The sequence below is a fragment of the Pelmatolapia mariae genome, linkage group LG7 (assembly GCF_036321145.2).
Source record: "Pelmatolapia mariae isolate MD_Pm_ZW linkage group LG7, Pm_UMD_F_2, whole genome shotgun sequence".
In the NCBI taxonomy this organism is placed as follows: Eukaryota; Metazoa; Chordata; class Actinopteri; order Cichliformes; family Cichlidae; genus Pelmatolapia; species Pelmatolapia mariae.
Genome location: NC_086233.1, coordinates 14,947,401 through 14,962,517, shown reverse-complemented (window position 1 = coordinate 14,962,517; position 15,117 = coordinate 14,947,401). Strand labels below are relative to the sequence as shown.

General features: G+C 42.1%; 1 protein-coding gene across 3 annotated transcripts in view; it reads left to right on the top strand.

The window, feature by feature from the left end:
- ap3b1a (adaptor related protein complex 3 subunit beta 1a) overlaps nt 1-14,837 on the top strand; it is a 57,595-nt gene extending 42,758 nt beyond the window's left edge. For all 3 annotated transcript variants that reach the window (XM_063478056.1, XM_063478055.1, XM_063478058.1), the window contains exons 23-27: nt 466-694; nt 3,269-3,353; nt 4,035-4,132; nt 5,527-5,665; nt 13,950-14,837. In XM_063478056.1, coding sequence (XP_063334126.1) covers nt 466-694; nt 3,269-3,353; nt 4,035-4,132; nt 5,527-5,665; nt 13,950-14,103 — 705 coding nt within the window. In that variant the 3' untranslated portion in view covers nt 14,104-14,837. The remainder of the gene's footprint in view (nt 1-465; nt 695-3,268; nt 3,354-4,034; nt 4,133-5,526; nt 5,666-13,949) is intronic.
- Nucleotides 14,838-15,117: the final 280 nt, after the last annotated feature.

Genomic DNA, 15,117 nt, shown 5'->3' with positions numbered 1-15,117 from the left:
TTATCCTACAGAGTTAATAAAGGGAGCTTTGGGGTAGGAGAGCGGGCAGCCAACACTTCGTCCCACATCGCTAAAAATGCAGCCTTTTGGCCGCTGATTGGATGAAATAAATTGCGTGAATATAGGTGATGGGCAAACCGAGGATTCTTGTATTAATTTGGCTTTTTGTGTTGATGCATTTGCGCTGTAATGTACAAAGCAGTCTCTGGTTTTGTGTTGATTCAGGAAGCTTTACACTGTTGGGTAATGTGCTGCATTTGCGGTTTTGTTCGGTGTTTGTTTTTGTTTTTTAATCATCAGCAGGCTTTGGTTCATTCCTGCCCAAACTGCAGTTTATCACTGTAATGATCAGTTTTTTATGATTTTTTTTTTTTTTTTTGTCAGCATTGTTTGTTTCCTCAAAATGACTCCAAAAAACCCACATTTAGAACCAGTGGTATATCCCTGTTTTATATGTCCTTCCAGGTTACCACTTCATCTTTTGGCCCTTTGAAAACCTATGAGCTGCTTCACCATATGACAGGAAAAGGTCTGTCGGCCAAGTACCATTTCCCCAGGCAGCCATGTTTGTACCAGCCCAGTATGGTTGCAGTACAGGTCATACTGACCAACAGCTCAGACCACGCCCTGGAGGAGATCCATATAGGAGACCGGAGCCCTGCAAGCCTGAACATCCACTGCTTTAACACCATTGGTGAGTTTGATTTCAGTAAATACTCCACAGTGGGTCATCACAAACCCAGTAAATAGTAAGCACACTACTTATTTTTAATCAGGATGGCACATGTTCAGCATTGTCTTATAATTAAAGTAGGTCATGGATTTACATCAGTGCTAACAAAAGAAATATGTGAACTGGATGATGTTCTGTAATTCTTCTACACAGAGGGTTACAGTTTTAAATCTGTGCTAATGATGTATCGTCTCCTGATGTGTTCTTCCTTAGCATGCTTTGTTGTGCTTCCGCAAGCTGTTTTTAGTTGCTTATAAGCAAAACTTTTACTACTTTTAATAATTTAGTTACAATGTATGTGTCGAGGGGTTTCACTGGAAGAAGCTTTTTTTCTCACAAGCAAAACAGATCAGTGACCCAAAGTGTGTGAGTGGCAGTGATAATAAGAGCTGTTAGAATTCTGCAAATACTAACAAAAACACTATCACTGCTTCCTTTATTACTTCCTTTAGCGTGTAATACACTGGGCTAGCTTTTATTACAAGAAAGGAGATAATTCTATCCCTTGTACTTTTAATCTGGCAGATGTCCGCTGGCACCTTGTTAGGAAGTAGTGCAAGTTTACTCAGATTCTCTACTCTTCTCTTTTGCTCAGTCCTGATAAATCTTTCTTCACACCTTGTTTGAGCTCATGATGTTTTCCTTCGAAGTCAGCAGCCACTTCAGTCTGAGTTTCGGCCTCCTAGAGTCTGCCTATAGGACAAGCAATGACCATACTACTAACCTGACTTTAAACCAGAACAACACTCTAAGCTTTAGATGTTTTTGATGTTGTGTAAACTCATTTAAATGTTTGTTTTTTTTCTTGCCGTTTTATGTCATTCTGCATTAGTAAAAATGTTTGAGGGAGTATTACTGTCACTGAGTCCTTGATGTTCTGGCAGCGGTGGTGGTGAGGTCTTTGTTTTTCAGTCAGTGGATTAACCGTTGGTCTACGTGTCTGGATAGTGACTTAAAAGAATTCCTTGATCTGACCAGTGCACTCACAATCAGGTCACTCCTGATTGTGCACAATCATCTTGTGCAGTTGTTTGTTTTTGTTAAATGGATATTAATGAATGTAATAAAAAAACTGTAACCTCTCATCAGCAAATGACACCATCTCATTCCCTGAGCCTGAAAACAGCCAACGTTACTTCAGCTAATCCCTTTTCTAATCATTACAAACAAACATACACTCACACTTATTGCCCTTACACACTCTTGTATGATGACTACACTTGGTATATTCCATTTGTGTAGACGCACACACGCACACACACACACACACACACACAAAGAGAACTGTTGTGCGTCAGAGCATGTTAAAACTGTCAGTTTCGGGGAGATTGATTGGGCATTGAAGGAACTCGAGCAGCCAAACAGTTTCTAATTTGGATCAACTGAGCCCGGCGAGTGGGCGGCTGAACTTTATTTGGATAATTTGCAGAGGACGAATACAGACAAACCTTAATGTGTGGTGAGGAGAAATACATGACACAGTTTGTATTTAATATGAAATCTTGCCGTTTGATTACTTGATTTGTTTACCGACATGTTCCTAAACCAATTAACAGCTTTTCTGTTAACTCATTTGGAACAAGTACTTTACATGTAGCTTATCTCAATATGGCCAAAACAATTATTGTAGATTTAGATTAGTGGATATGTATATTACATGTGTAGGTGTAATGTAGATTATCTTCTTCCCCAGTCCGTGTTAGATTATCTCCAATTTTTACCCTGCGTGTTAGAATAAAAATTTTAAATACTAAAACAAGAATAAACTGTTCCTTTGCTATTTGTTTAGAGGTCCTTACACCCAGCTGAGTGTTCACAACCCAGTCGATATTCTTCTTAAAATAAAATCAGTAGCTAATAGTGCACATTGCTTATTTATTTGTGTACAGACTCAAAGACCCTAAAGACAAAGCAAACCCTTTACTTGATTTAGAGCCCATTACAGAAGGCTGGATTGGAGGGCGTCCATGACGGCTCTGTTTTTCACTGGGTTTCCACTTCCTCCTCCTCTTCTATCTGTGGAAAGAGTTGTACAGTAAACGGGCCTGCTCCACAGAGAGAGAAACGCAGGCCGAGTAGGGAGGCGTGCAGGATGTTTCTGTCTCTCTGTGTTCTTCTCATCGTTAACCTCCCACTCCTCCTCCTCTTCCTCCATCACCTCTAGCATTCAGCTGTCCAGATTCACTCTTCAGCATTTTTGGCTTTGCTTCACTTCTGTCTCTCTCACCCCGTCTCTCTCTGTGCTGATGCTCCCTTTGACAAGCCTGTTGTTTTGGAAATATGCTAGTCCTTCATGTTTTTTGTTTTTTGTAGCTGAGGCTGAGGTGTGTGGAATGAGATTGAAGGATAGATTTCTCACACACGGTGGCCTTGCTTTGTGAAGTAGAAAACACAAGTGGTGTGGATGCCTGTCTGTTCCACTCTGCTGCTGCCCCCACCTCCCTTCTCTCCACCTTCCCCACACTGCACACTGTGCCCTTGTCACTCACTGATTCCTTTTCTCCTCGTCTTCCCTCCCCTCTTTTCCACTCTCAGAGCGGTTGGAGCCAGGGGCCTCGGTGACGGTATCCATGGGTATTGACTTCAGCGACTCGACACAAGCATCCAACTTCCAGTTGTGGTAAGACAGCCTGACATCCACTCATATTCAGTCAGGTGTGGTTTCCCCCCCACCCCAAAGACCTTCAGTTGTACATCTTCCTCACAACCTTTTTTCTGCTCCTGTTCATCATCGCGGCACCCTTACATGTCATTTTCTCTTATGTTCCTTTTTCCTCTCTTCGTGTTCTTTGTTAATTCTCCTTTTCCTACCTTTCTCTGTGCCAGCACTCCCAGGTGAGACATCAGGCACAATTGATCCTGGTTCACTGGAATAACAATTATTCCTCCAGTAATCAGTCCTAGCCCAATCAACCTGCTGAATGCCATTGGCACCGCTGTGCAGCCAATCAATAACCTTATCAGAAAATCAGTTTGAGATTGGGCGGACGGGGGGATCAATGTGGCCCAAAATGCCATTCACCCAGCATGGTTTGCAAGATGATCAGAGAAACATTTCATACACAAACAGAGCATACATACACAAAAGTGCACAGATGTCTTAAATTATGCAGTAAAAAAGCAGTAAAGTGTTTTGTTTGTTTGTTTGTTTGTTTGTTTGTTTGTTTGTTTGTTTGTTTGTTTGTTTTTTTTGGGGGGGGGGGGCATTTTTGCTTATTTCTTTGTAAGAATCTGTTTTTGTTTTTTCCTCTGTAAATAAATCATTTGCTACTGTGGTGTGTGCGTGTTTATCCTTCCTCAGCACCAAGGAGGACCAGTTCAGTGTGTCCATCCAGCCTGCTGTAGGAGAGTTGTTAATGGCCAACACCATGACGGAACAAGACTTCTGCAAGGAGCAAGGTGAATTACTGTGTGACTCAAAGATTATTGTCAAACGAAGTAAAAGTGTGTTTTGTTTTTCCGTTCTGTTAGCCGAAATGAAACAAGGTGTTTAACACACAGAAGCAAACAAATTGAACCAAATTGAATCAAATCACCATATTTTGAGATGGAATGGCAATTCATGATATATACTGAAATTATTATAATCTCACAAGCACTTTAGCAAAACTGGCTGATGAATTTGAGAGAAGCAAATAAATTTAATAGATCATATTTAAGATTCTGCTGCGCTTATCAGCGAATTTCACTTTGTATATTACCTTCAAATGAAACCATTTAAACAGTTTTTCCTCTACTGGGGATAGTTGAGTTTTTCAGATGTTGTACTGTCAGGGTGTTAAAGCATTTGGCAGCAGGCACTGCTCGAAGCAGTCAGGAGCTCTGAACGGCTCAGAAACTGAGCAGACACGGTCAGAACAGCAAAAGAGATTTTAGCCACCTGAAGGAAGCCGTAGGTTTTCGCTGTATTTAGAAGATTTTTGCTGCTGCAGCTCCCGTCAGACCACGCTATGGCAAGATGTTTTTGACAAATCGGTAATGAAGCTTCACAGAAAATGAGAAATATGAATGACTTGATTGGTTAGTTAGTTTGCAATATTGTGACTTTGTTGTTCTGATTGTGATTGATAGATAGATACAAAATACACACACACACACACACGTGTTAAATTTAGTCATTCACTAATCAGCATTTCCTTACCTTTGTCATTAAAACACTGCTTGCTTCTTTGAGGCACTTAACAGTATTTCCAGCACATACAAACACCTGTAGAAGTGCATGCTGTTATCGCTATTGAGACTGGAGAGTGTACTCATATCTGAGCCATCAGTGTGCTCTTAAGTGCCTCCTAAATCCTGCTCCTGCATTAATTAAGTTTCATTCAATGTGTGTTTTTTTTTTTTTTTTTTTTTCGTTTTTCTTTTTTTTCTTTGAGTGCCTCTGAAACGCATCAGACAAAAGAATTTAAAAAGAACAACTTGCTTTTCAGGACCATTTTCTCTCTAGCAGATTTATCATTCTTAAAACCAAATGAGTGGAGTTTAATTCTTATGGTAATAGGTTTTTAATATATTTGTCTCTTTTATTTTTACATAACCAGTGATTTTCTTTTAAACTGCTTGCTCATTGCTGAGTGTTCATGAACCAACCAGGGAGTCTGTTTTTGCTTTATTGATGAAGGCATCATTTCATTGGGAGGTTTTAATCTTGAAACCTGATTCCACAGTACTGCACAGTTAGGGTTGTGGGTTTTTTTTTCTTTACTTGACTGTGGACTTGTAATTTTGCACTTACTGATTTAAAAATGCCGAACTATATTTTTATTGGTGGCTAAACATTTTGATCTTCTCAGGTAAGCTCCAGGGCATGAATGAAACATCTGCAACCATCACCATGGCAACAGCTAATGCATCCAGGCAAGCCATCAACAAGCAGGTCCTGTCTGTAGCCAACGTAGGAGAAGTGCCTTCCAGTCAAAACAACTTCAGCAGGTAAAGGGACGCACTTGTCATTCACCTCTCCATTATTATCAAGCTCTTTTTCTTGCTATAGATTGGACCTGCAAATAGATTTGAGATTTTCTTATATAAGCAGTAAGATTTTTTTTTTTTTTCAGATGTGTGTTTTTTGTGTTGTCTACCACCAACAGTTGGTTAGCTTAGCAAAAAGACGTGAAATAACATATGTGTGCCAAGTCAGTACAGACTCGGATGGCTTTAGCGTTTGGCTTAAGGGTCACTGTTAATTGTCCTTTACCAAAGTTAACTTAAACTGTGGTTATTCCTTCAAATACACAGTGATTTTATTTCATCAACTGAGTCTTGTTGAGGTCTTATTTTCAAGGGAGAATACTAGTTACATAAAAGATTAAAAGAACCACTGTGACGACACCCACTGGATTGTGGAATATCAGTTTGAAGCCTTGAGATTACACATGGCACACAGCAGCAACTCAATTCATTTAGGCATGTAGACGTAGTCAGGATGTTCTGCTGAACTTCAAACTGAGCATTAGAATGAGAAAGAAAGGTGATTTAAGTGACTGTGAATGTGGTATGGTTGTTGGTGTCAGATTTATCCGAGTCAACCAGCTCTAGAGTTTAGAGAAATGCTACATCCAGTGAGCAGCAGTTCTCTGGGCGATAATGCCTTGTTGGTGCTAGAAGTCAGAGGAGATTGAGCTTATAGAAAGGTGACAAACTTGTTAACAAAGTTTTGCAGAGCAGCATCTTTGAATGTGCAACAGATCAAGCCTTGAAGCAAGATGGGCCACAGCATCAGAAGACATTCCTGTCACCTAAAAACAAGAAACTGAAGCTACAGTTTGCATTGGCTCACCAAAACTGGATAGAAGATTGCAAAAACATCGCCTAGTCTGATGAGTCTTGATTTCTGCTGTTATACTTGGATGGCAGGTTCAGAATTGGGTCTAATTGGGTCAGCATGATGGTGTTGGTTTATTCTGTCTGATATCAATGGATCAGGCTGATGATGGTGGTCTTATAATTCTACTTTTTTCGGACACTTTGGGATCCTTAGAAGCAAGTGTTGTTGCTGTCTCCATCCCTTTCTGGACACTTTGTGTACTCAAATAGCTCCAGAGCCACCAGATCTCAATCCAATAGCACCTTTGAGATTTTGGTCCATGTTACCATTCTGTTGTTCCACCACATCTCAGAGGAGTGTTTCCTGCAGCTTGTTGAATCTTTGAAGAATGTCATAAACGTCAAGGCAGATGGTGAAAGGAGATCCAAGTAAAGTGTACCTAATAGTAAAAGAGTTATCAAGTTAAAGTACATTATAATGAACCTTTTCCCCCTAATATTAGTATTACATTTTGACTGGAGTGCTGCATTCTAAAAAAACAAACCAACACTTACGAGCAAATCTTTGCTCACCAAAAAAAAGATGTTTGCGCAGCTAACACCAACGATAAGGACTCATATCAGACATTTAGTAGTCTTACACTACTGTCTGCGAGTTGTTCCCGGGCGCCCGGTGCATTTTAGGCCGAGTTTGGTTAAGCAGCGTGCATGTGGGTGTCACTGAGTGGAAGTGCCTGTTTGTCCCCAGCAGCCTCACATAGACATGCCAGGGGAATGCCCTGAGAAGCCTGGCTGTGTAATTGGTGTACACAGAGTGTGCTAATGAGCTTCCTCCTCTGTCACGCACACCCGAACACCTGATAGATAATTACACCTCCCTCTCTCCCTCTGTTTCCTGCTCTGTCTCTCTTTCAATTCATCTCTGCACCCCCATCTGTCTCTCCCTCCGCGCTGCTGTCTCTCTTTCACTTCCTCTTTGTCTTTCACTCCATCCCTCTGCACCGTGCTCCGACCTCCTCACGGTCTCTGTGTCTGTCTGTTAATACCGGCCCGTGTCTCTGTCTGCTCATCTCTGAGTGATCTTGTGATAATTTCTTTATGGATTAAGGCCACAATAGAGGAGAAATGTTGGAGAAGCTGGCTAAATAAGGGACAAGCGAAGAAGAGGGACACATTTGCACAAGGGTACAGGGAGCTGAAAGAGTGAGTGGAAATCAATGTTAGCCAGCGGGAAAGACGTGCATCCAATAAGCCCATACTTCATTCAGAATAACCGATAGCTCAAATGACTCCACGCTATCAATCTCCCTGTTGCATTTGTGACTGCTGAAGAAGAGGACAGCATCCCAGCATTACCCCGTACCCTTCTAGTGATAAAGACACTCTTCCATATGGTCCGCTGCTGTCCATATGGTGACCACCTCTTCCGCACTTGCTTCCCATGGAGGTCTGTCTGATGGAGAAGGTGGTGTTCCTCCCTGACAGTCTCCTCAAACATAACTGACACCTTTGACAGCGTGATCTGTAAGAGGTGGTTATATGTGGTAACCTAATAAAATGGAAAACATATAATAATTATAAAGTGATTTGGCAAGAGTAATGCTAAATGTGCTTGTCTAGTCTAATCTCACACACACACACACACACACACACACACACACACACACACACACACACACACACACACACACACACACACACACACACACACACACACACACACAGAAATGGACTGGTTCTGTAGTGCTTTTCGACTCTACTTGAGCATTCTAAGGGTTTTATACAACTTGCCTCTTTCCAATGAACGCTCAGGGTTCAGGATACTTTTTCATGCAGACTGGAGCAGCCAGGAATTGAACCACCAACCTTTCAATTAGCAGATGACCTGCTCTACCTGCTGACCCCACTGATGAATGCGTTGGGACAGTTTATGGTTCAGTATCACACAGGATGGAGGAGCTCAGGAAGTGGACTGCTGAACTTCTCTTTACCTCCTGAGCTGCTCCTGAGCTGCAAAAGTGATTTTTTTCAATACAGACTTAACATACAGTAATAAGGTTAATTATGAAAATAGTTTTGAAAAGCACAAAAGTGCTGCTTTTGGCTATTCAGATGTAGATATTTTGTTTGGTCGGCCAGACAATGAGCAGTCTGAAGTTTGCAGATGTGTCTTTCTTTAACGATGTCAGCAGACTGCTTTTAATCATCATTTCCCAGCCCTGTGGTTTCGGAGGTAGAGCGGGTTGTGTGCTAAACAGAAGGTCTGTAGTTTGATCCCCAGCTATTTCTGGGCAAGATACTGTACCCTAAGCTAATTAATCTGTTGAAACAGTTTGTTATAAAGTAGTGAAACTCGCCCATCAGAAGTCCAGCATTTCTTCTGAATCCCCCAAACAGTCAAATATATCTAGGGCTGGGTATCGTCACTGATTTCTAGAATTGATTCGATTACGATTCACAAGGTCCCAAATCGATTCGATTCGATTCAATTTGAATCGGGGAAATTTTGCCTCAGACAGTCAGAAATATTATAATTCAGATCATGCATCAGCACATTTCCATATTTTTGTATCTATAAAAAGAAAGCTGACACTCGCGAGACTTTATCAAAGGTGTAAGGATCACAGCAGATGCCTTTGTGTCAAAGTAGCTGAGGATAAAACACAGAAAAACGTGAAGGTGATTTTTCTGTGACACAGCTAAGCGTTTTGCAATTTTGCATATTGTTTTTTAAAGTTTAAATTTGTTCAGTAGCCTATTGAACAGCAGAAATGAGGCTTTCTTTTCGGAAGTAAGTAAAAGGAAAAAAACAGCGGCCGACAGCGCTGTAAACAACGCTAGACTTGTGCGTAATAAGCAAGCGAATAATGCAGAAAACAGATTTTTAGACGGGAAACTGTTCTTGAAGTACACTGAGAGAGAGAGAGCTGTGCATGAAGTGTGATTTTATCGTGGTGGAAGCAAAACAGCAAAAGTAAGAAAGAATTCATGACGATGTTTATGTGAAGCGTAGTTTGGATCTTCTTTTGCTGCTGGTTCAGTCAATATTGTTTGGAGAGAGATAAAACCTACAGATTCAGAATCTAGCGCAAAAAGGGCGTAAACACAAAGCGCGGATCCGCCGAAACATCAGAATCGGTGAGCTGTCTGCTTTCAGCCCCGACCGTGTCCGTGCCGTCGGGTGAGAAAGGCGACATCTCACTGATTCTGATCCATCGGCGGGTCCGCGCTTTGTGTCTACGTCTTTGTGCAGAATCCGTGTACCTGCTCTCATTTACGGTTTCAGCTGTTTGGTGGTTGTTGAAATTTCGTGAGTTTTAACCTGAGATTCTGGCATCTCGGGCAAAATAAATTTATATTAAAAAATCGATTCAGGATTTTAATGAATCGATATCACGTTATCCAAGCTAGAATTGATTTTAATCGATAAATCGATAATCAAAACCCACCCCTTAATATATCATGGAGCCTGGTAAAGTGAAAAGCATTTGCAGTCTTGTTACAGTCCAGCGTCCTGCTGGGAAACCATGTGGATGTGACTTACCCAACATTAGACGGTGGTTTTAATGTTGTGGCAGATCAGTGCATGAAGCAGTGCAAAGCAATAAATGTTTATATTTCAGAATCTGCAGTGAAAAATTTCTTTGCATAATATTAGCACCGTGTTTGAGCACTGGTGATAATTTTACTTGTGGTATTTGTGTGTTACTGTTTCCCCCCTGAATAACACCCCAACCCACACACACAAAGCCGAGTGATCGATCAGATCGGATACACCCACTGAGAGCTTATTGTAGAGGTCACTCTGCATTAAATGTGGTATGTGAGGTGACCTCCAATCCAGGCCCTGTTTTTCTGCTCTGATCTCCCTGGAGAAAGGCCTCTCTAATCTTGGTAAGATCACACAGGAATCTCCCCTTTGCAGAGTGAGACTTGGGCTTTAATGTAGAAATAATGGATGGGATTTCAATATGAAGCCCAAGAATGATACAGTTCACAACACACACTTCTTGCTCATGAGGCTTTGTGTTATAGATCACAGCGCTCTAGTCAGCACAGGTGCTTTTTAACAAAGTAACAGCCTGCCTCCTCCCAGCCCCCCCCGCCTCCCATCTACGTCCCTGCATTCCCCTTGTTTATCAGCAGGGTGCAGCACTGCTTCTCCCAAACAGGCGTGAAGGCTGAGCGGAGGTGGAGGGGTGGGGATGCCACTGAAACACAAAAATTGATTGCTGGAAAGGAGGATGGCAATAAATCAAGCAGGAAAGCAAATGTAGAAAACGCTGTTCTTGTTTATGTCTAAACAGGCGGAATAGAATAAATGTGCTCTATTTTTCAGTCCGTTTGAAAGCAAATTTGATCGAATTTTGCATGCATTGCCAATCCCTCCTGTTAGAGGCTAATTTTGAGAAGCGAAAAACAAATAAATAAATAAAAAACTCAGGCGCTTGATTTATAAGCTGTTCATTGTCTTTACTTTACAATTTGATATTATTATTTTTTTTGTCTAAACACTGGATTTTCCTCTTTTTCACTGAAGTTGTCTCTGTTTAAAACCGGACTAATTACACAAATGTCCTCTGTGGCAGGTTTATTTTATCTTTTATCTTCTTGTTACGGTCTGTGTTTGTCCTCTGCTGTCTGTCTGTCCCTCTGCCCTTTGAGTGCAGTGCTGCAGTTTGTCTGTATGGCTTAGCTCTGGAGATGCGCGGAGGGTTCCTGGTTCTAACCGGGGCTAATAGCTTTGGCCATCTGCCTGGCCGCGGTTGAGTCTGCTCGCTTGTGTTCGGCTCTGGTCTGGCCTCACTGACCACTCAGTTGAAGGACACTTGTCCACCTGGCCAAGAACCAGCATGGCTCAAGCATCCAGCTGTAGTCTCCACACAGTCAGCTTCAGCCTTTCTGATTTTGGTGAAAACATACATGATGGGTTTTTTTTGTTTTTTCTTTAATCAAACATGGTTGCATGTTTAGTTGAGATGCGGGTGAGGAGTGTGTACTTAATCCATTCTTGCGTGCCGAGCCGTATCCTCTGGGCCTTCGCTGTCTTCTCCGCGTGAGGCTGAATGTAAAGGTGAAGCCGACGTTGTGTTTCCAGTGACGGGGTGGAGGGGAGGCAGATGGCACACACAGGCTCTCTGCACTGAGGAGAATCACAGATAATTGGAGAGTGATGCTTAGCCGCAGCCCTGCCGATCGAAGCCAATCCACCTGCTCTAAGTCCAGGGGTTATGCTTTGCTTTTCTTTCCATACACTGCAATTAATCCAGTGTTTAGCCCGATATGTGAAGAGTGCAGGAGAATACCAATGACCCATTTAAGGCGCGCTTGACCTAAATCTTTCCCCCTTTTAGTCCTTAAAAATGCGCTGAGATTGTCTGATGTTTATGGGGTTTTTTGTTGTTTGTTTTTCGTTTTTTGCACCTGCACACAGCTACAGATGGTAAAGTGAGAGTATTCAAAGCAAATACACTCAGAAATCAAACCCAATCATGTTTCGTTCAGTCGCTCTTATTACCACACGTGAACAAAAGCCTGCGGCAGCGTCTCCTGAGACGAAATAAAAGCAGCCTCGGGGTAGTGTTAACTGTCTGAGTAAATGAAAGATTTATATCCTAAATCTATTAGCAAAGCCACAGGGACCACATAGACACCTTAGGCTGTTTGACAGTGGGGGGAGGGAGGGGTAGGGAACAGGGCAAGGGACAAGCGTTTATGTTTAGATGTGTTCGTGATTCTCCAGTGAAAAAAGAAGAAAACATTTCCTCAGCACAAGTAGGATTTTGTTGTTTTGATTGGAATGCAGTGCAGCTGAAGACACATCCTGCACACAGCTGGAAACCTAGATGAATACACATGCCCGGAATTATTTAAAGAAATAAGAGCGGGGCAAAAGAGGTTGGTACTTTTGCAAGAGAGAAATTCATCCTCTTCGTGAATGGCTGCTGTTTCCTGCTGAAGTGGCTAATATTTTAATTAAGCCTGAGGAGGACTCTCTCTCTCCTCCCTGAGAGCTCCCTGATAAACTCCCTCTTCTCTGTTTATGGTAATTTAGCAGCATCCCCAGAGGCACACCACAGACACACTGGGTTTCATTGTGTACGCATGTGCCCCCCACCCTCCTTCCCATCTTTAACGTGTGCGTGCTAATTGGTGGATGTGCTAGTCGCTCCCACCACGCAGCCTCTGTGACGGCGCCTGTTCACGGGCCATCCTGTGGGGGCTCTTCACAGGCTTTAGTCAGGCCTAAGTGGAGCTCTTTGTGGGCTGTTTGTCAGGCCTAAGCGGGCTGCCACGGGGGGTCTTTGTTGCGCGATGTAGTGCTAAATGGAGGCAGATGGCTGAGAGTTAGCCACGTGAGGCTCAGAGATGCAGAGGGCCAAAGGGGGGCAGGAGAGAGAGCCCGGCACCCTCAAAGAGGGTCACACTGGGTCATAGCCCCTGTCTGCCTCTTGTTAGCACTCTCAATGGGGACCATGTGTGCACAGATATGCCCCCAGTCTACAGGGGATGGTATCCAAGGAAACGGGAGGCTGAGAATTCTCCTCACTGCCCACAGGGAGCTGGTGGGATGGGGCGTCCCCCATACTGATCTCGGGGCTCCCACACACTCATAGACACTCGGAGTCCATAAAAACAGGAGAAATTCAGTTTGACTGACTGCAGGGCGTGTCTCCTCCCTAATGACTCTTTAGTCAGCTGGGATAATGAACTGTCTGTTGCATTGCTCTCTGTATTTCCTGTCACATCGTTTTCCTCTTTTGTCTCATTGCCTAATTTTAGGGTAATTACAAGGTGTGAGATATTAGAGAAGCTTCCATTGCAAAGATTTATGAGTTTGTGGAAACAACGCAATTATCATTTATCACTTATCAGTGTTTATGTGGATCTGAAGGGGTAAAATTTTAGTAAAGTTGTTATTTTTTGTGCGTACAGTAGAGATTAATAGATATATGAGCTGATATCACAATAACATTTTTAAAAAGATACCTGCCGACATCTGTGCTAATGTTTCTGTTTCAGTTTCAGACAAATGTTCAGATGGTGTGATGAATGTTTGAAAAACGTTGTGTTATTTCATACCCAATAACTTTAAACTAATCAAGCAGACAAAAATGTCAGCGCTGGGGTCAGCTATCAGCTGAATCTTCCTTTTTTGAATTGCAGTATTGGCTTAATATCTTTGTTTACTTATAGGGGGCAATGTCATTCTCCAGATTTATCTGTTGTTATCAGCTATCACTGGACAGGTTCAAAGATGGTCAACAAATAAGATCAGTAATCAGAAAAATTATATAAATTTGTATTTATCTGTGGTATAGAATTAAACAGTCGCTCATAGTATGACCCATATGTGCCTTTTAAGGTCCCACTCTCAGCCTTGCACTTCAGTTCCTGGTTTCTTCTTTGGTTGTTTGAAACTGATCCAAGTGTTCCTCCTCTCATGCAGGTTTGCTGGGCGGACAGTCAGCAGCAGAGCTCTGGTCTTGGTGTCTCTAGAACTGAGTGAGTCCTCGGGAGCGCTGCTTACCATCAACACAGAAAAGAGCGTCATGGCCTCCATGCTGCTCCGAGACCTCAAACAAGCCCTCGCCCAGGCGTAGGATCCTCCCCTCTTTTCATCTCGCTGTAATAAAAAATAAACGGGGGCGACACTTAATTGAAGATTTCACCAAAATGCAGAAGAACCATAGCGCGAAGTGTTCACAAAGAATGAAGTGTAAACAACTGAAAAATGCTATTCAGTGTTTATTTCTGTGGCCTATGTGTTTGGAAACAGAATATCTTCAAACACGGGAATAATTGAAATCTTAAATCTTTAGAAGCCTCACGGAAGTTAGAATAAATTAGAATTAAACTGAACTTGCTGTCGTTGTGTTTAAGTATTTCCAGACACAACTCCATGGTAAAAATATCCGACTAACTGGCCATTTTCCTCGGCAGTAATTACTTAAATCTCATGCTGTTTATGGTTTGATGAAGCATGATAATGTACCAACATCTGTACATACATTTGGGGGTAAGAACTGCATCACCGCTCCACTCACAGTGCCAACATGTCTGTGCCTCTGCGATGTTTCATTCAACTTCTTTGCTGCCAATAACAGGAGAGAGGGGGGGGATGCTCTGTGGCATTTTGACCCACAAACACAATGTCAAATCATAAAACTGTATGAATACTGTGACACCAAACACTGATTCAGTTTTACATTCTAGCCTTGAAACGTTACCAAATCACATTTGTTAAAGTGCCTGACATTATCAAGAAAACCAAACATCAGACTCGGATCACCAAGAGTGTTTTTTATCTGTACTGCTACATCTCAACAATAAAAATGTGACTTTATTAAAACTAAGCTGTGTCATGCAGTCTAGTCATTTAACAGAATGTGGCTGAAACAAAAATTGAGCTCTAATTGGCAGGCTGAGGCTGGTAACGTTTGCACAAGCCCCTACTTGTTTGCACTTGTTTTAAACTAAAGAGGTTGATTCCTCTTGAATCACTGCCCTCCTACAAGCTAAGGTCATTCACCTTTAAAAGAGAGTGCATTATATGTGGAAGCAGAGTCAGTATAAACATGAGAAGAACACCAAATTTAGTTGTAGCTTAGTTGCAA